Source organism: Ranitomeya variabilis, chromosome 1 (genome assembly GCF_051348905.1).
Source record: "Ranitomeya variabilis isolate aRanVar5 chromosome 1, aRanVar5.hap1, whole genome shotgun sequence".
NCBI classification, from domain to species: Eukaryota; Metazoa; Chordata; class Amphibia; order Anura; family Dendrobatidae; genus Ranitomeya; species Ranitomeya variabilis.
Window position 1 is genome coordinate 970,809,215 of NC_135232.1, and position 20,746 is coordinate 970,829,960.

Below are 20,746 nucleotides of genomic sequence, written 5' to 3' on the forward strand. Positions count from 1 at the left end.
CGCAACAAGGAGAAACACCAGTAGGAGTCGTGCTGTAAGACGAGGCAACATCCTACTGAGGCGCGTAGCCGGAACGCCGAGGAAGTATAGAGCTCCAGGCCTAACTTCAAACCTACGGCAGGACAGTCAGTTATAGGCGGGCTGTCTCACCCAAATCACCTAAGAAGACATAGGGGGCGACAATAGGAGAGGGGCGACACTAGGGTCCCGGAAGAACTCCGAGCCTACCCGTCATACGGGTGCGTCCTAGCCATATCATCTGGGGAACGAAGAAGAACATCAGAATCGAGTTGTGAGGGAACACGAGAAACAGACACAACAGTTGTGGGGACTATTCCGTAAGCACAGCAGGGGAGGACCACAACACACAAGCGCTAGAAGGTAGGCACAGATTTCCACCTGCAAAGGGAACCCTGGAGGTGCCATCGGACCGGCCGGACTTGCGCAGCCTGGTTAACCGTATTCCGGACTGAGGACCCTGAAGCCTTCAGTAAAGAGGTAAAGAGACTGCAACCTGGTGTTCTCGTTATTTACTGTGACCAGCACTGCACCGCACTACCACCACCATCTACACCTTTCATTGGGCGCCTCTCAGCAGGGTCACGGACCGGGTCTAGCCACCGTGACAACCCCAGAGCAGAGACTCAGAGGCCCGGTACCGGGTACCCCTCGGCCCTGCGGCAGTGGGGGCGCTACACTATGGCAGTTTCAGCTGATCTCAAGAGCATCGGACCCCTATGTTTGACCAAACCTATGTTTGGATGAGTCATCAGTTGTTAGGTTCTGGACAACCCTTTTAACAATCTATGCAACATATATCTCCAGAAGCACAAGCCAGGCACTATGTATTGGACATTAAAATGGCATATTTGCAATTTTCACTCTGACATCCTTGTGCATTAATTTCTGGGAAATGCCAATGAGGATCAAAAGTCAATACACTCCTAAATGATTTCCCTGAGTGTATTTTGCAAAATGGGCCTACTTTTAGGGATTTTCTGAGGCTTTGAGGCTCTGTGTCACATCTCTGTTGTCGGGTGTCCCAGGACAAGGGGCTCCTTCCTTGTTTCTAACGCTAGGGGCGCCTTAGCTTGCCCTGTTCCCTGGATTACTTCTGATGGTGAAGATGCCAGGGTCACGTACCTTGCCTTAGCTCCTGAAACTGCCCTCAGTCTGTACACTTCCCCCACCCAGCGAAAGGGGAGTAGTAGTGTTCCATAGTACACCAACCAGGCTAACAAGGTAATACAAACAGGGATAAAGGAAAATACCAAGCATACAAATATAGTATATATACACATATAAACAGAGGTAAACACCAGGGAGTGGATGATGGGGTTAAATTAAAGTAGGAGAAGCGAGGGAATTATCACACACTCAAACCCTTGCAACAGTACAGTCACAGATAAATCCACCAAACGCCTTCTCCAATAACAACCACCAGCCTTGCAGCAAAATCTCGCTCTTACAATAAGTGCTAGCCTGGACCCAGCTTATATAGGAGATGGGCGAGGCTAACCGTGCACAGCTGAGAGCCATTAAGCAGGACAGCTTCCAGGAGCTCTCAACTGAGCAGATTAACCCCTGCACTGCTAAAGGAAACACAGTTTAATATGAAGGTGAAGTGCTTCTCATCAGTGCAGGAGTAGTAGAAATCAGACGCTGCAGTTGTGGTGCTCACAAACTAATTCTGCCACATTTGTGCTCTAAGGCAAGTAGCGATTCTTCCCTTCTGAGCCATTCCATGGTAGAAATAGTAGTTTACAACCACATAATGGGTATTGCTGCGTTAGGAAGAAATTGCTTTATACATGTTTGGGTACATTTCCTCCTATTATTCCTTGTGAAAATGTAAAAATTTTAGAGTAAAACAACATTTTCGTGGAAAAGCCTTAATTTTTCATTTTCACGGTCCAATCTCTTTACAATTTTATGAAGCACCTGTGGATTCAAAATGCTCAGCACACACCTAGATAAATTCCTTCAGAGATGTAGTTTCCAAAATAGATTCACATGTGAGAGGTTTCTGCTGTTTTGGCACTTTGGGGGTTCTTCAAATGCGACATTGCTTCCACAGTCTGTTTCAACCAAATCTGCACTCAAATTCAAATAGCACTACTTCCTTTTTGAGCCATGCCATGTGCCCAAACAGTAGTTTTCCCCCATGTATGGGGCATCAGCATACTCAGGAAAATTGACACAAAAATTGGGCAGTCAATTTTTTCCTGTGACCCTTGTAAAAATGAAAAAGGGTCTAAAGCAACATTTTTTGGGAAAAGGTAAATGTTTCATTATTTTCTTGTGTTTTGCTATTTTTCTTGTGTGAGGTAGTGAGGGGGATCATATACAAGAGCTGGTATGTGTCTCCCAGGATGCGGACGGAGTCATATTAAATCTGTTGGAACGCCTTGTGTTTACAGCAAAATGCCTGTGAATCACAAGGCAAAATAAAAGTAAGTAGTTGACCCAGTTAGATTTTAGGAAAACCCTACATGGGCTTTTATTTTTAGAGGATTTGCAGGTTTGGTAGTGGGGCGAATTAATCCCACTCCAGGTTTTGGAAGTGGCTCTATGGCCATGATTCCATTTAATTTCTCAGTTTGGTCTTGGCTGTGTCAGTTTTGAGTCTTGCAAGCTGCAGAGCAGGAGGCCTGTGCAACCCAGGCCTGTGTGAAGCCAACACAACCAGGAACTTCAAAGTGGCTGATGCACCCAGGAGTTACAGCGGTGCTGTTGCCCTTGGCAATGGGCTGGAACAAGGACTGTATGTGGGAAATCGGCTGCGAACCGGAGGATATCACTTCTGGTTATGTGAGTCTGAAAATAAAGACGTTTTTATGTTGAACTTTCTGTGGTCCCTGCCTATCTGTCGCACTGTATAAACACCTCTGCACTGCACTTATGAACCACCGGAAGGGTTACCAAACGTCCTGAATGCAGTTTTGAAGACTGTGAAGTGTCATTTTTACAATGCTGTCTTGTTTGTGGGGTTCTGACTTTTAGGACCCTCAAAGTCACTTCAAAAGAGAAGTGCCTAAAAAAATCGGTTTTGTAAATTTTGTTGGGAAAAATTAAAGATTACTGCTAAACATTTAACTTCCTAACAAAAATATGAGGCTGACATAAAGTAGACATGTAGTAAATGTTAGCAATTAATTATTTTGTGCAGTATGACTATTTGTTTTCTGGGTAAAAAAAAATTAAGTTACAAAAGTGTAAATTTTTAAACATTTTTGTGAAATTTTTAGATATATTCTTAAAGAAACACAAATGATATTGACCTAAATTTATTATTAACATGAGTTACAATATGCCACGAAAACACAATCTCAGAATCTTTGGGATACGTTGAAGCATTCCAGAGTTATTACAACATAAAGTCACACTGGTTACAATGGAAAAACTTGGTCTGGTCGGTAAGGTGAAAACGGGCCTTGGCTTGAAGGGGTTAAGCTCTGACATCAGCGGAACTTTAAACTCCGCTCTGGACTATAATACAGACTGTATGTACTGATCAGAATAAAATAAATATTTTTCCATAAATTGTTAGGATTTTATGTACGGTATATTTATTTAATCCCATCCCTACATTTTACATAAGTTTACATAATGAGGATTTTGCTGGCACTGTAGCAGTGCTTGCACTATCGCAGCCGGGTTCTGGCTTCAATTGTAGGCAAGACTAGGCTGTCATAACCAGGAGCGGTGCGCGCACTCCACCGGGCCATTTAACTCTCAAAATGACGCAATCCTTTACAATGTTTGGGAGGCTGGAGGCGACGCCTCAAGGTCATCGCAAGGGCCTGATCATTGCCATGTCTGACAACTACGGCAAGCCTGTTAGACCATGCTAAGAGCATGCTCTAAGACTTGTTCTGTCAGTGTGGCACTGACAAGTATATTGCATTGCAGTGCTGGTGTATTGCAATGCATTATACCAGCAATCAGAAATATAAACATTAAAGTTTCTTAGTCTAAAAAAGTGTTTTAACATTTTTTTAAAAATATATTTAAAGAAATCATAAAATAAACCAAAAATGAAAATATTAAACCAATAAATGGGTATATTTATGTAAAGAAGAAAATAATGTAAGTACACATATTTGGTATCTCCATGTCTGCAACGACCCGACCTATGAAACTGTCAAACTATTTAACCCCTTCTGTGAACTTCATAAAAAATAAGAAACATGGCAAAAGAAAACTATGCGTTTTCATCATACTGCCAAAAAAAGTGGTAGAAAAGGAGATAATATAGTTGAATGTAAATAAAAATTGTATAGCCCCAAAAACTAAGCTGCAATTCAGCTCTGTCAGCTAGAATTAAAAATGTTATAGCTCTCAGAATAAAGCGATGCAAAAACAATTTTTTTTATAAAATATTTTTTGTGTAAAATCGTCAAAACATAAAAAAAAAAAATGATATAAATGTGGTATCGCTGTAATCGTACTGACCTGAAAAATAAAGCTGACTTATCACTTTTATCACTCGGTAAACGGCATAAAAAGACAATTCTTGATTTTCTGATTTTTTTCATTCTGCCTCCCAAAAATCAGAATAGAAAGAGATTAAAAAAATATTATGTGCCTGAAAATTATAACAATAAAAACATCAACTCTTTCCAAGCCTTCACATGACTCTGTCAGCAGAAAATTATAGCTCTTAAAATATGGCAATGCACAAAAATAAAAGTGTCATTTAGTGTGTGACAGCAGCCAAACATAAAAAAATTATATAAATCTGGTATCTCTACAATTGCACCAACCCGAAGAATACATTTGTCTAATCACTTATACCATCCGAGGAACGGCATAAAAAATAAATAGAACCAATTGTTGACCTGCTGTTGATTGGTTGTTCCTGCCTCCCAAAGATCGCAGTAAGGCTCGGCTCGCATTTACCTGCGCTCTACGCTGAGCACTTGCATCGGGGTTTCCTTGTAAATATCTGAAATACGTGATTCAGACAGAACCCCCTGCGGTAGATTCCCTATAATGAGGCCGATGGAGACACTGTGTACGCCATCCTTCCTATGATCTGGTGGCATCCATTTTCCCAATAAAAGCTTCAACTTAATCTAAAATAAAATCAAATCCCCATTCGGGTTCCTCAACTGTCAATGTAACTATAGGGAGCTTCCATGTTACTGGTAGCACAAAGGCTTCTGGAAAAGCACTTTAGCTGCTCGCTCCACCTCTCCCCCAAAAGCGAACCAGCAAATTCTGCACTCCCATATCCAAATGCCCCTTTCCTTATGAGCCCCACAGTGGGCCTAAACCACATTTAGCGTCCACATGTTTGGCATTTCTGTGGCAACAAAAACCTGCTTAAAGGGAACCTGTCACCCCCAAAATCGAGGGTGAGCTAAGCCCACCAGCATCAGGGGCTTATCTACAGCATTCTGGAATGCTGTAGATAAGTCCCCGATGTATCCTAAACGATAAGAAAAAGAGGTTAGATTATACTTGCCCAGGGGCGGTCCCGGTCTGGTCCGATGGGTGTCGCGGTCCGGCGCCTCCTATCTTCATCAGATGACGTCCTCTTCTGGTCTTCACGCTGTGGCTCCGGCGCAGGCATACTTTGTGTGCCCTGTTGAGGGCAGAGCAAAGTGCTGCAGTGCGCAGGCGCCGGGCTTCTCTGACCTTTCCCGGTGCCTGCGCACTGCAGTACTTTGCTCTGCCCTCAACAGGGCAGACAAAGTACGCCTGCGATGGAGCCGCATCGTGAAGACCAGGAGAGGACGTCATCCTATGAAGATGGGAGGCCCCGGCCCGTGACGCCCACTGGATCGGACCGCCCGCCCAGGTGAGTATAATATAACCTCTTTTTCTCATCTTTTAGGATACATCGGGGGCTTATCTACAGCATTACAGAATGCTGTAGATAAGCCCCTAATGCCGGTGGGCTTAGCTCACCCTCGATTTTGGGGGTGACCGGTTCCCTTTAATATATTTGTCCATGTCTCCAGAAGACACTTTAATAGCTGATTTGCAATTTTCACCTGTCAAATTCCACTGCTGCTGTTTTCTGGTAAACACCCAAGGAGTCAATATTTTCACTACACCTGTAGATAATTCCCAGAGGTGTGTAATTTTCAAAATGGGGTCACTTGAAGGGGGGGATTCTGCTATTCTCACTCTTAAGGGCTCTGTATGTGGAGTTTGCAAACTATTCTGCAATAATTTGTTCTCCAGGAGTCAAATAGCGCTCCATCTCTCCCGAGTCTCAGTGTGGCTAAGCAGTACTGTACAGCCACATATCCGGTATTGCCACATCTATTTATATAATTGCCTTGTAATGTTTTCATTTCCTGTTCTGTCCAGATGTCACCGTATCCAAGAATTCCAAGCGGAGGAAGTTCACCGACCGCCATATTGGGACACCCAAGTGATGGGTGTCTCAATATGGAAACTGCTGCTGGTACCACCAGCGGAACACCATCGCAGCACACACACACTATATGCTGTTCACACACTCACACTTTCAGACTTTCCCTTTCACACTCACACTTTCACACTCACACACTCTCTCACTTTCATGCAGCCTCATGCGCTGTACCACCAGCGGAACACCGTCGCCAAGACGCTGCCGCCGAGATCAGCCGAATGATTCACTGATCGCCGCCATCTTTGCACAGGGGGAGTGCATGCGCAGTTTTAATGTGACCACCGCTATCTGTCTGCACAAAGATGGCTGTGGTCTGATTTACTGCGCCTGTGCAAATAACATGCAGGTGCAGTGAATCATTCGGCTGATCCCAGCGTCAGATGCGCGACGTGTCTACAGGCAGAGGAAATCGGTCACAGTAAAGGGGTTTTCCCACGAATGAAAGTTCATTTTAAAAATTGACTGTGTCTGACCATGTACGGAGCATACCACATCTCTTGGACAGGGGAGGAAGCAAAAGATAATATTGACATTACATCAGGGGATCACAGTGGATTCATTTTGTGAGGAAAAATATTTCACTGATTGTTTTTAAAAAATATTTTACCTCACAAAATGTATCCTCTGCGATCTCCTGCTGTAATGTCAGTATTGTCTTTTGCTTCCTCTCCCTGCCCAGGAGCTGTGGTATGTTCTGTACATGGTCAGACACAGACAATTTTTAAAATTAACTTTTGTTCTTGGGAAAACCCCTTTAAAAAGCAAATATCAACGTCAACATGGCTCCTCATAAAAAGTATGACAATGAAAGGAAAGCAGCAAAGGCACAACGTGGAAGACAACAAAGGGCAAATGACTCTTGAAGAGTAACAGCATCGCTGGGACAAAAACAATGCATACAAGCATAGGCATCGAGCACATGAGTCCCCTGATGCAAAAGTCATTAGATTATCACAGGATGCCATTAGGCAACAACAGCGCCGCATGCCTGCCCCATCGTGACATTACCACCCTCCCGATGTGATAGCATCGGCCCTCCATCTAGTTCAGCAATAATTGTATGACAAATGTTAGTGCCATTTTTACCCATTTCCCTGTTTGAAAATGTAAAATTTGGGGCTAAAACAAAATGTGTTGAAAATGTAATTCTTTTTTCTTCACTGCCCAGTGGTACAAAATTCTGTGACACACTTGTGGTGTCAATATGATCACTGCACCAAAATTAAAAACTTGGGGCTAAAATAAAATTTAATTTGTGTTAAAAATGTAACTTTTTTCTTCATCACCCAATCGTATAAGATTCTGTGAGGCACATGTGGTGTCAACATACTCACTGCACCCCTAGATGAATTAATTGGGTGGTACATTTTGTACAATGGGGTCACTTATAGAGGACTAGATGGTGGCCCGATTCTAGTGCATCGGGTATTCTATATAGCACAGCCCACGCAGTATATAACATAGCCCACGTAGTATATAGCAGTGTGGGCACCATATCCCTGTAAAAAAAAAAAAATTAACATAAAAAAGTTATATACTCGCCCTCCGGCATCCACCGAAGCTGTCCCGATGCGCGCAATGCTGCCGCCAGCTTCCGTTCCCAGTGATGCATTGCGAAATTACCCAGATGACTTAACGGTCTCTGAGCATTGCGCCCATCGGTGGACAGCGGAAGGTGAGAATAGCACAATTTTTTTTTTTTTTTATTATTATCTTTGAACTATTGATGCTGCATGTAAAAAGTTGGTCCGGGATGGGGCGACACACTGGCACTGACTGGAGGGGGCACTGACTTGAGGAGAGTCGGAAGGGGCCAATTTGCGGCCAGACTAAGCCTGTCGCTGATTGGTCGCGGCCGGCCAGATTTCCGTTACAGACAAACAAATGGAAGTACCGCTTAGACGTTTATATAGATAGATTCTGCTGTTCTGGCACTCTAGGAGCTCTGCCAATGTGACATGACACCCGCAAACTATTTCAGGAAAATCTGAACTTCAATATGGCACTTCTTCCCTTCTGAGCATTGCACTGAACCTCAAAAATAGTTTTTGACCACATATGGGGTATTGGCGTACTCAGTAGAAATTGCACAACAAATTATCAAGTCCATTTTCTACTATTATCTTTTAAAAATTAAAAACTTGAGGCCAAAGCAACATTTTACTTGAAAAAATGGTAAGTTTCCATTTACTCAGCCTAATGTTATACAATTCTGTGAATCTCCTGAGGGTTAAAAAATCCTGAGGGTTAAAAATGATCACTATACTCCTAGATGAATTTCTCAAGAGTTGTAGTTTCTAAAATCAGGTCACTTATGGGGGTTTCTGCTGATTTGGCATGTCAGAGGCTCTTCAAATGTGACATGACATCCACAATCTTTTCCAGCCAAAATTGTGCTCCAGAATTCAATTCAATTCAAGAATGCTCAAATGATAGTTTTCAATAGTTTATTTTTATTGGAAATCCTAATTGCATTTGCACATTTCTTTTTCTCCAGTACACAAACAGTAATTGTCCACCACATATGGGGTATCTGTGTACTTATTAGTAATTGCACAACACATTTTGGGGTCCATTTGTCCTGATACCCTTGTGAAAAGGAAAAATTTGGGGCTAAAGCAACATTTTTGTAGGAAAAGTGTATTTTTTTTAATTTCATGACTCAACGTTATAAAAATCTGTGAAGCACCTGTGGGTTCAAGGTGATCCCCAAACCTCTAGATAAGTTCTTTGAGAGGTGCAATTTCCAAAATAGGGCCACTTGTAGGGGGTTTCCACTGTTTAGGCAAATCAGAGACTTCTATCTATTCCAGCCAATTTTGCACTCCAAAAGTCAAATGGGGCTCTTTCCTTTCCGAGCCCTTCTGTGTGCTCAAATTGTAGTTTTCCATAACTTTTGGGGTATCTGTGTACTCAGGAAAAACAACAAATTGTATGGACCATTGTCTTCTGTTACCATTGTGAAAATGCTGTAATTCTTATGACGTACCTGAGAGGTTAATAAACTTATTGCATTAGGTTTTGAGCACTTTGAAGGATGCAGTTTTTAAAATGGTTTCAGTTTTGGGGTATTTTCTGTGATACAGGCCCCTCAAAGCAGGGCTGTGGCCTCGATGTCCATTTGGTGGAGCTGGAGTTGGTATAAAATGAACCGACTTCAATTCCTAAAATATATAATACATTGGGTACAGTAGTTCAATGCAGGATGTGCTGTAAATTTTTTCATAATAATTTGCTAAAGTTATGACATGTCCTATAAATGTCTCTTCTGTTTCTGATCTAAGGATCTCGGCTTTTAGTTAAGATGAATCATCTGTGCTGCACTTTTTTGCATGCTCAGTAGTGACCAGTGCTGTGGAGGTGGAGTCAGAATCAGGAAAATTGAGGAGTCTGAGGCAGGTGTTTGGCTTACCAACATCGCAGCCCTGCCTCAAAAGCCTCTTAAAAATGATGCAGATGTAAAGTAGCCATGTGGAAATGTTATGTATTAACTATTTTATGTGACATAACTCAGGCTATAGATTAAAAGTTTGAAAATTGCCAAATTTTCAAACTTTCTGACAAATTTCAGATAATTTCATAAATAAACGTAAAAAATATCATCCTAAATATACCACTAACATAAAGGACAATGTGTCATGAAAAAAATTCTCAGAATCAATGGGATCCTTTAATGCATTCCAGAGTTGGTGACACTGGTCAGAATAGTAAAATTAGGCCTCTGGTCAGGAAGGTGAAAAGAGGCTCGGGGGCGATGAGATTAAACTGTAAGCTATGAAAATTGTAACATAGCTTACAAAGCCGGTCGTGTAAAAGTTTGTGTGTATTATTTGTATAACCTGATGCAGTTCTGATATCTTACAGGAAGAGCGGACAAAGCTGGCTGAGGAACTTGCAGCATTAAGGCAGCAACGGGAGCAAGTTACGACAGAACTGGAAAAATACAAAGAATGTGATCCAGATGTTATAGATGAAATTCGTAAGTTCACCTTTTTTTGCATACAGCTCTATTTTGGGATTTGCAGCATTCTTGCCAAATTGCAATTTTTTAAATTTGAAATATCTTTCATAGGTAACTGTTCTAGTCACCGTCTCCCAACCCCCACTTTTGCCAACCATGGTTATTGTTTAAACACGTGTATATGAAAACTCTTATCTAGTGTTCTGAATCATTGCATATTGCTCTGCTTCTGCTTTCATATCACCATTTAAAGAAACAAGTCAGTTTGAAGGGTGAAAATGATCTCGTATTCATAGAATAGGTGATAACATGCTGACTGCTGGGTCTCCCACCTGTCTGACTTCTATTTATCCCAATAACTGAGCTATACATAGCCAAGACGTAAGCAACATAGCTTCATTGTATTTGGGACTGCAGGAAATTGCTGACTGTCAAACCTTTTTATTCAAAGGATTTATATGTACTTGTGGGTTTGACCGCATTAGAATACCATCTAAAAGCTTCACATTATTTAATCCTTTTGTGCCTAAATTCACATAATCATGCAACCTTGGCTAAAAAATTCTCATTTTTCAGGATAGGGTTGGTAGGTTTTTTTTGCCCCATGTTGTACAGCATAGTTGTCATTCAACTTGGATTTGCTATTGGTGGGATTTCCAGTGTAAAGGAGACCACTTGATTCCTCTTACTTTCGTAGACGTTGTCTCTAATTACAGCTGCAGGTATGAGGGGGTGCAGTTTGTAGTGGGAATATGTCAGCAAGTTTTTTCTCTGTACTCTGAAGGCATCATGCTGTAGGAGTTAAAACACAGATTTCGGCGATGCCTCTCTTTTACCAAGCTGTATGGTTTTGTTTGCTTTATATGATTATTTTAGCACCAGGAGGCTATCATTGCTCGGAAACCGCAGCATGTGTATGCTAGTCCGACACGCCTTCTCCCACGATGGGCATCTCACTGTCTATGGACGTTATGTATACAATGGTGTGGGTGGGGTTAGCTTCCTCAGCTCTGCTGCATTGCTAAATCTAAAAACTCTGATTGTGTCAGAACGGCTGCACCCAGTAATCTAGGTGATACATCATTGGATTCAGCTTCTCTTTGCCTATATCAGATGAGGTACCTGCTGACAGATTCTCTTTAACAGTATACTATGCCAGTAGCAGATCTGTATAGGGACTTACATTGCACAATCTGCTGCTCTGCATGTGAAACATGCACCCACCTGAGGCATGAAGAGCGCAGTGGAGATTGTAAGCAAAGAAAAAGCTTGTGATGTGTTGTTTTCCCACACTTTAGTGAGTGTGAGATAGTCACATGTTCAGAGGTGGGAGAGACACACAGGCAAAAAAGAATTGTCAACAGCCATAGTCACGTCACTTTGTCATAGAGACATTGATGTGCACGGTGACTTAAATCCACACAATAGTGCCATCGGCAAGGAACGGTCTGTTTAACATATTGTCCATTGCCGTTAATAGTGTAACATAGAATTTCGTTCAGCAGCCTTTCTTTGCTGTGAACTGTTCAGATACAATAGCTGTTATTTGTGCTAATCCCTTTGCCGGCTTGTGACATACATGTATGGAGCTGATGGAAGAGCTGAGGCTGCTACATACAAGGCATTTGCAGAGACATATCACAGCCAGCTCTTCCCTTGCATGTCCCAGCTGTGTAATCCTTTGGGTTCCTTTAGGGGCTCACAGCCCGGGGGCTTTACAGGAGATCATTCATTTTACAATGTACTGCAGTGCTAGTGTACTGCTTGCTGTAAGTAACGAAGCTTGAAATTCCCTCCTCCCCTTTCCAAAAATACAAAATTAAAAGTGTATTTTATATCGCCGGGTTCTCAAAAGTCCGTTTAGTAAAAATGTTAAGATTATTTACATTTTAAGTTTTACATGCACAGAGTCCATACATGAAACCCAGGCCTCTGTCTAGATTTTATATCTTGTCATAAATAATCAGAACCAGAGAAACTTTTATATATATATATATATATATATATATATATATATATATATATATATATATATATATATATATCAAATTTTCAAGGAACTTTCAGAAACCTCTCTTAAGTGTTGATTCAGTTGTAAAGTGCTAATAGTTAGAAGTGCCACACAAATCACACCATTTTAGAAAGTGTACCCCTTATAACATTCAAATCTGCATGTCGGAAGTTTAACCCTTCTGGTGATTCACATGAACTAATTCAAATAAAAAAATATATATATGTAACGGTATATATTTTCCATTAAAATGCAGAATTGGCCTCAAATTATTCACTTTCAAAAGGAGTAATTGGAGAAAAAAAACACCCCACTTTTTTTTGCCTAATTTCTGCACAGTTTGGGACGCTAGTTTTAAATTCTACCTATCAAGGCATTTATCAAATTTGTTGTCTCCATTTTAATCCCAAAAGTTTCTTCAATAATAAGTGCAGCTTTTGATCCCTACTAGGGTTTTTTTCTACATTGACTGTGCAGCATAAAGGACATATAAGCTTTATTCTGTGGTCAGTACGGTTAACGAGTTATCAATTTATAATTGTTTTATTTCTGTTTTACTGTCTTTGCACCATAAAAATATTTAGAAATTTGGCTACACAAAAACATTTTTTTTCCCCAGTTTTATTTTTCCAACGGCAGAGCTGTATGAGGGCTTATTTTTGGCAGGAAGAGCTGTTGTTTTGGTACTATTTTGGGGTATACAATGGGAAAAATAAGTATTTGACGCAATGCCAATTTTGCAAGTTTCCCCACCTACAAAGAATGAAGAGATCTATAATTTTTATTTTAGTCACGCTACAACTGTGAGAGACAGAATGTTAAAAAAAAAAAAAAAATCATTGTATGATATTTACATAATTAATTTTTACTTTATTGCATGAAATAAGTATTTGATACAATAGATAAACAGAAGTTAATATTTGGTACAGAAACCTTTGTTTTCAATGACACAGTTCAGATGTTTCCTGTAGTTCCTGACCAAGTTTGCAAACACTGCAGTAGGGATGTTGGCTGACTCCTCCATACAGATCTTCTCCAGATCTTTCAGGTTTCGGGGCTGTCGCTGGGCAACATTGAGTTTCAGTTCCCTCCAAAGATTTTCTATTGGGTTCAGGTCTAGAGATTTGCTAGGCCACTCCAGGACCTTAGGATATGTGCACACGTAGAATAGTCCACTGTGGATTTTTCCGCAGCGAATTTTATAAATACGCAGGGCAAAAACACAGCGTTTTTTCTGCGCATTTATAGCAGATTTACCGCGGTTTTTGTGTGGATTCCACTGCGGTTTTACACCTGCGGTTTTCTATTATGGAGCAGGTGAAAAACCGCTGCGGATTCCGCACAAAGAATTGACATGCTGCAGAATGTAAACTGCTGCGTTTCTGAGCGTTTTTTTCCGCAGCATGGGCACAGCGTTTTCGGTTTCCCATAGGTTTACATTGTACTGTAAACTCATGGGAAACTGCTGCGGACCCGCAGCTGCGGATCCACAGCAAAATCCGCATCGTGTACACAGAGCCTCAAAATGCTTCTTACGGAGCCACTGCTTAGTTACCCTGGCTGTGTGTTTCAGGTCATTGTCATGCTGGAAGACCCAGCCACAACCTATCTTCTATATATACAGAACACACCAAAAGTTTGGACACACCTTCTCATTTAAAGATTTTTCTGTATTTTCACGACTATGAAAATTGTACATTCACAATGAAGGCATCCAAACTATGAATTAACACATGTGGAATTATATACTTAACAAAAAAGTGTGAAACAACTGAAATAATGACTTATATTCTAGGTTCTTCAAAGTAGCCACCTTTTACTTTGATGACTGCTTTGCACACTCTTGGCATTCTCTTGATGAGCTTCAAGAGGTACTCACTGGGAATGGTTTTCACTTCACAGGTGTGCCCTGTCAGGTTTAATAAGTGGGATTTCTTGCCTTATTAATGGGGTTGGGACCATCAGTTGTGTTGTGCAGAAGTCTGGTGGATACACAGCTGATAGCCCTACTGAATAGACTGTTAGAATTTGTATTATGGCAAGAAAAAAGTAGCTAAGAAAAATGAGTGGCCATCATTACTTTAAGAAATGAAGGTCAGTTTGTCTGAAAAATTGGGCAAACTTTGAAAGTGTCCCCAAGTGCAGTGGCAAAAACCATCAAGCGCTACAAAGAAACTGGCTCACATGAGGACCACCCCAGGAAAGGAAGACCAAGAGTCACTTCTGCTTCTGAGGATAAGTTTATCTGAGTCACCAGCCTCAGAATTCGCAGGTTAACAGCAGCTCAGATTAGAGACCAGGTCAATGCCACACAGAGTTCTAGCAGCAGATACGTCTCTACAACAACTGTTAAAGGGCCACTGTCACCCCCTCCAGACGTTATAAACTAAAAGAGCCACCTTGTGCAGCAGTAATGCTGCAGTCTAACAAGGTGACTCTTTTAGTTTTTGTTGCTGTTATTCCCAACAATAAATGTATTTATAATTTTGCTCAAGTACCTATCTTTGTACCTGGAGGCAGGTCTGAAGCCTCCTCTTTGAAGCGCCCAACTGCCGTCAATCATCTCTTCTGGGGCGATTGTCGCCGCCCCCTCAGCACTGTTATCGTCCGAAATCCGGCGCCTGCGCTCTGCTCTTCTGCCTGGAGCAGGCGCATAGAGCATTGGCTGTCCTAGCGCTGATGCCGGGTTCCATTCTGCGCCTGTGCGGGCAGTGCGGCCACCCTGTTACTGAATCCCCGCCCCGCACTGTGCATAATGCATAACACAGTGCGGGGCGGGGATTCAGTAACAGGGTGGCCCATTGGAGTCAATGGCGGCGTTAAACAGACTACGTTACACCGCGTTATGCCGCTGTGTAACGTAGTCCATCTAACGGACGCCAGCAATGCAGTGTGAACTCAGCCTAATTGGGATCGGCGTATCAACCACTGTAACTAATACTACTACTGTATGTGGTCACTATTATTATTATTATAGCGCCATTTATTCCATGGTGCTTTACATGTGAGGAGGGGTATACATAATAAAAACAAGTACAATAATCTTAAACAATACAAGTCAGGACTGGTACAGGAGGAGAGAGGACCTTGCCCGAGAGGACTTACAATCTACACCCACAATGGGCGTGCGCTAGGGATGTGCCGTCATTGAGTGACGGACCCTGAGACGCGGGCTGCAGCGTTTCCGGGTCCGTCACTGCTAGCGCAGATAGAGCTAGCAGATGCTCTATCAGTGCTAGCGTCCTGCCATACCGGCACTTATGTTTACAGCAGCCCGTTACCGTATGTGTTGAACGGGCTGCTGTAAACGTAATGTGAACCCAGCCTAATACATAATTATTAGTGGTGAGTGAGCATACTCGTTACTCGGGTTTCCCCGAGCATACTCTGGTGGTCTCCGAGTATTTTGGCGTGCTCAGAGATTTCTTTTTCGTCGCTGCAGCTGCATGATTTGCGGCTGCTAGACAGGCTGAATCCATGTGGGAATTCCCTAAATAACAGGCAATCCCCCACATGTGTTCAGGTTGTCTAGCAGCCGCAAATCATGCAGCTGCAGCGACGAAAACTAAATCTCCGAGCACGCCAAAATACTTGTAGACCTGCCGAGCATGCTCAGGGAAACCTGAGCAACGAGTATACTCGCTCATCACTACTAATATACTTGTGTTGCTTCATGTACAGAATGTTTGCCATGTAGGTGTAGAATTGTTTCCTCCATGTGTAAAAAAAAATAAAATAAAATAAAAAAATAAAAATTGTTTTATTACTTTTTAGGTAAAGCAAACCAAGTGGCTAAGGAAGCTGTTAATAGATGGACAGGTAAGTTCTTTTCCCATTTTTGTTGTCCGATGAGCATGTGTTAGTGTAAGGCATATGGCTTTTTTCTCTATTTGTTAGCAGAGGGCACATACAGCATTTTTATTAGTTCAGCAGTTATAACACATTTTATTACTTAGACATATGCACAGGACTTATTGTTTTAGGAGTTGTCCACTTTCAAAAATTACTTTCAGAGATGCTCATATCATGATTCAAAAAGTGCAACTATTTTCAGCAGAGCCCTGGTCTTCAGCTTTTGGGCTTCTCCCAGGCTCTTTAAACTTGTTCCTGACACAGGAGAGAGTGCCCTGCATCGGCTCGCCATCAGCGCTGTATAGAGGGGGCTGGCTAATTGCTCATTTAAATAGATAAGTCTATCCCCTTCTATGTCACAGTTGATACATGAACAAAGAAGGGGCTTGGCTCAGCTGTTAAAATAAGCAGTCAGCTACCCTGCACATAGCTCTGATGATGTGCTGACAGTGTAGCTGGGGAACCTGGGACTGAGGGTTAAGATTTGTGGCATCTTCAAATACAAAAGTATATTTCTAAGTTCTTTATAATCCTAGAATGAAAATGTCAAAGTATTTTTGTTTTAAATTAGAGAACTCATTTAATCTTATCTTTATTGCCTTGAACCATTCCCGTGGACCTACTGTGTTCTTCTTCATGCAGAATGGCGGAGCCAAGGATAGCGAGCACAATGATCTTCTTCGTTTTCTGATATCATTCCTTAGCATGCAGTTTGTAAATGTCATCTCCTAGGAAAAATAAAGATGCAGCTAATTCAATGTATTAAGGAATAATCAAAGTAAATTGTGTGATTCTATCTTTAAACCATAGGGAACATTCCCTTTAAAACCATTTACTTTGGCATCATAGGGGTGTTCATGTTTTTCCACATATCTCAATATTAAGACTTGAGAGTCCTCAGTGGTTGATAACTTTTAATGGCTAACTGAAAAGATGGTATCAAATTTCAAGCCTTCGAGACTACTAAGGTCTCTTCATCAGGCATGCAATAACACAAAATCTGAAGAATCACATATTTATAGACAACAGGACACAGAAATAATGCGATAAGACAAGTGACATGGAGCAGAACTATCAATATGGGAGTGGGAGAAACCGTTTTGTCTGTAAATATTGGAACAGTTAATAGGTAAGGAGTGTGAAAGTTTTATTGTCCTGTGATTATGGTCTGGTCCATGGTTTTGATGCCCCCACAAGGTCTGAGGAGCACATTCCTTAGTTCATGGAGAAGGACATAAATCCATGCGACACATTCATTCCTGCACTGAGTGTGTCAAAGGTCATCATAAGTTTGTACTCCCAGACTCTTCTGTCTCTCTCACATTGGATGCTTGTCAACGTTTTTTTGTGCATTTTGACTTTTTTGCATGGAAGGGGAATCTGGGCTTTTGGACTTTTACATCTTGGAATAGTTGGTTTGCCTTCATTTCTTTCTTTCATAAAAGAGAAAAGGATCGAGTGGATGGATTACAAAAATCATTATTTTTGTCCTTAAGATGATAACCCTATTTATTATATTGATGGCTAGACCATACAATACAAGCATTTTTTACCATTCGCCTTTCGTGTCTCCCCTACTTCCGCATAGACTGTAAGCTTGTGAGCATGGCCCTCACTCCTCTTGGTATCTGTTGATGTATGTTTTATTCTGTATTGTCTTTACTGTCTGTACACGTTCCTGCTAAGTGCTGCGGAATATGTTGGCATATAGAAATAAGAATTATTATTAAGATAAGTTGCTGCCAAAGATTCTAGCAGCGGCTAATTTTGCACCCCGCGCTGAGAACCCACTTGTGTATAGTGGAGCTTACCTGAGTAAAGGGCGGTTTCATGGAATAGATGTCCGGGGAGCAAACATTTGGCTTTGTACTATTAAAGGTATTTGACAAACCCTAACTGTACACTATTCATCATCAATTGGCAGCTGACATGGGCAGGCAATGACTGGTGGGAGTATGTCAGCCTGGCACCTGGGCATTGCCGCTACCTGTGTCATCACACGGTGCCCCTGTGTGCACACACTGCCCGGCCCTGCTTCATTGATGTTCACCAGCAGAGAGCTCACATCAGCAGTATAACATTCAATAGAGGATGGAGGCGGCAGGAACCGGCAGCTCTTCTACTTACTTGTACGCTGTTATCTCAATGGCTGACTGTGAGGCTAGTGTCAAAGCATGTGCCACGGCACCTGGCCTGTCGGTACTTGTATCTCTTCTTGGCATTGGTGACAGGCCAGTGGTACTAGTTAGTTTTAAAGCAAATCCAGAAAACAGGGATCTCTTTTTAATTCACCTAGCCACACCCTAGCTGCCAAACAAATGTGAAGAACACATACTGGTGCCATTACACCCTGCTGCCAACTACTAGCACTTTACTGTATTCAAAACATAGTAGCCAATGATAAAATGGACTTTGTACCAGTAAGTCACTCATCTGATGTAAAATTATGTGCATTTATTGTACTCCTTATATAACACCAGGTATTCCACAGCACAGTACAGATACGGTCACCTTTTAGATTATGAGGTATATTCTGTACAAACCTTGCCAACCCTTTTTGGGCCTAAAATGCTAAATTCTGAGGAGCACTAGTGAGGTGACCGAGGGAGCACTTTCTCTCTGTAAAAAAAAGAAAACTTAGGTGCTGCGTTTGCTATTGTCCTTGAGATTTAAAGAATTTTCTGGGGTGATTTTCATTCCGACCTTGCAGCAGCTCACTGTGCAGACACAGCTCCTGGGCCATCCCCCATGCTGTACATTTATGGTATAGCAAAGTGGGCAGTAGTTTTCATTCTGCTTTGAGGAATGGCATTTTTCTTTATATCTGTATTTTTAGATTTTTTTTTATTGTTGTTACTTTGTTTTACTTTATTTTTCTTGGTTTGGGATTGACAGGTATATTGTGTTTTGTATTAACAACTCCAGATCACACAAAATGAGGAGCAGCTGTCACTATAACAGCCTGATGTCTATAATGGCAGCGTGCAATAATACTCAAACTAACTCTCTGGGGCATATTTACCATACTGCAGAATAGCATACATGCTACTAAATGGAAATACACAGATTGCAGTCTTTAAAAGGTTAGAAGATGGAGTGTTTATTGACATGGATAATGTTCATCCAGCTAAAGCCTGAATTTGATAGTGCTTCTGATACTTTATGTTGAGTAACGGCGAGCTGACCCCAGTTATGCCATATACCAATTAAAAGCCATATTCAGACGTCCGTGAGACCTGATCCAAGTACGGATTTCAATGCACGGACTAGTTGTGGGTCTCCTGACCTGAATAAAGTGACAACTTCATAGACCTATATGAGGCTGTTGAATTTTTATTGGGAGAGTTGCCACCAGTCCGTGCTGCACGGGTGTCCACTATCTGGTTTGAACAATTTTTGAAATAGTTAATTTATATACTTGCTTCTTTGTTCCAATAGAACATTATGCACTTTAGAAAAGCATTTAATTATGTTTTCCAGTATCTTCCATTCATCAGAGAGTCTGGCTTTGAGTTGTAGTAGGCTCATTTTGCATCACATGTTTTAATTGCAAATATTGAAGAATATTACGTTCCTATTGAAATCCTAAATACTAATAATTTCATGAGTATGTCTTGGTGAACCCACAAGTCCAGAGGAGTAGCAAAGCTGTAATACACATCTGAACTCCGGAATAGGAGTTCTGGCAGACTAACCCCTTAGATTCCATGGTCAATAACGAGTTTGACAGAATGATTGAGCACCCTTCCATGAAACATCAGAGGCCATGCCACATGTGGGACCCAAACATCTGTCAATAGAACATCGATGGGCAATTTTGTTGCAGACCCCATGGCCACTTTCATCTAGGTCTGATCCAATTTTTCAGCCTAGTTAGAGAGGCTACAAACAATCTTTCTGAATTTGTAAAACCAAAGAATATAAATGAAGCCTCAGGTTTTGTTTGTTTGTTTTATAGATCTTGTCTGATCTGAAATGTAAACAGATTACTTTCACCTCTAATATTTCTTTGCAGATAACATATTTTCTGTGAAGTCTTGGGCTAAGAAGAAGTTTGGATTTGAAGAAAGCAAGATTGACAAGACATTTGGAATACCGGAAGAATTTGATTATATTGATTGAATTACCTTGATGAATGGTTTTGTTCTGTTCACAAACATTGATGCATATTGTGTTCTTTTTCTCTTTTCTTGTTTTGTCTGGTTAATTGTTGAATCCAGGATTTGTATATCTGTACTGTGTAATTAATATGTAAATAGTTTCACAAATAAATCTAAACATAAGTGAATAATATTAGTTTACCTTTAGCTAGAACAAGTTAAAAAACTTATATTTACAGATAAAATTGATAGTTTTTGGGGCCGATTCATTATCATAATCCATAATTTTTTGGCACCAAATTAATTAAGGAGTGAGGCTCGGTTTTTACTGCCACAAAGTAAGGCTAAATGTTTAAACAAATTACTTATATTTCATGCTGATATTCTTGAACGTGTTATATTCATGTTTTACACATATAAAATACGTACCCATT

General features: G+C 41.1%; 1 protein-coding gene across 1 annotated transcript in view; it reads left to right on the top strand.

Annotated features, from left to right (window-relative positions):
- MND1 (meiotic nuclear divisions 1) overlaps positions 1 to 20,503 on the top strand; it is a 226,310-nt gene extending 205,807 nt beyond the window's left edge. Inside the window, exons 6-8 of the mRNA XM_077279358.1 lie at positions 10,253 to 10,367; positions 16,135 to 16,179; positions 20,228 to 20,503. Coding sequence (XP_077135473.1) covers positions 10,253 to 10,367; positions 16,135 to 16,179; positions 20,228 to 20,334 — 267 coding nt within the window. The 3' untranslated portion in view covers positions 20,335 to 20,503. The remainder of the gene's footprint in view (positions 1 to 10,252; positions 10,368 to 16,134; positions 16,180 to 20,227) is intronic.
- The last annotated feature ends 243 nt before the right edge of the window (positions 20,504 to 20,746 follow it).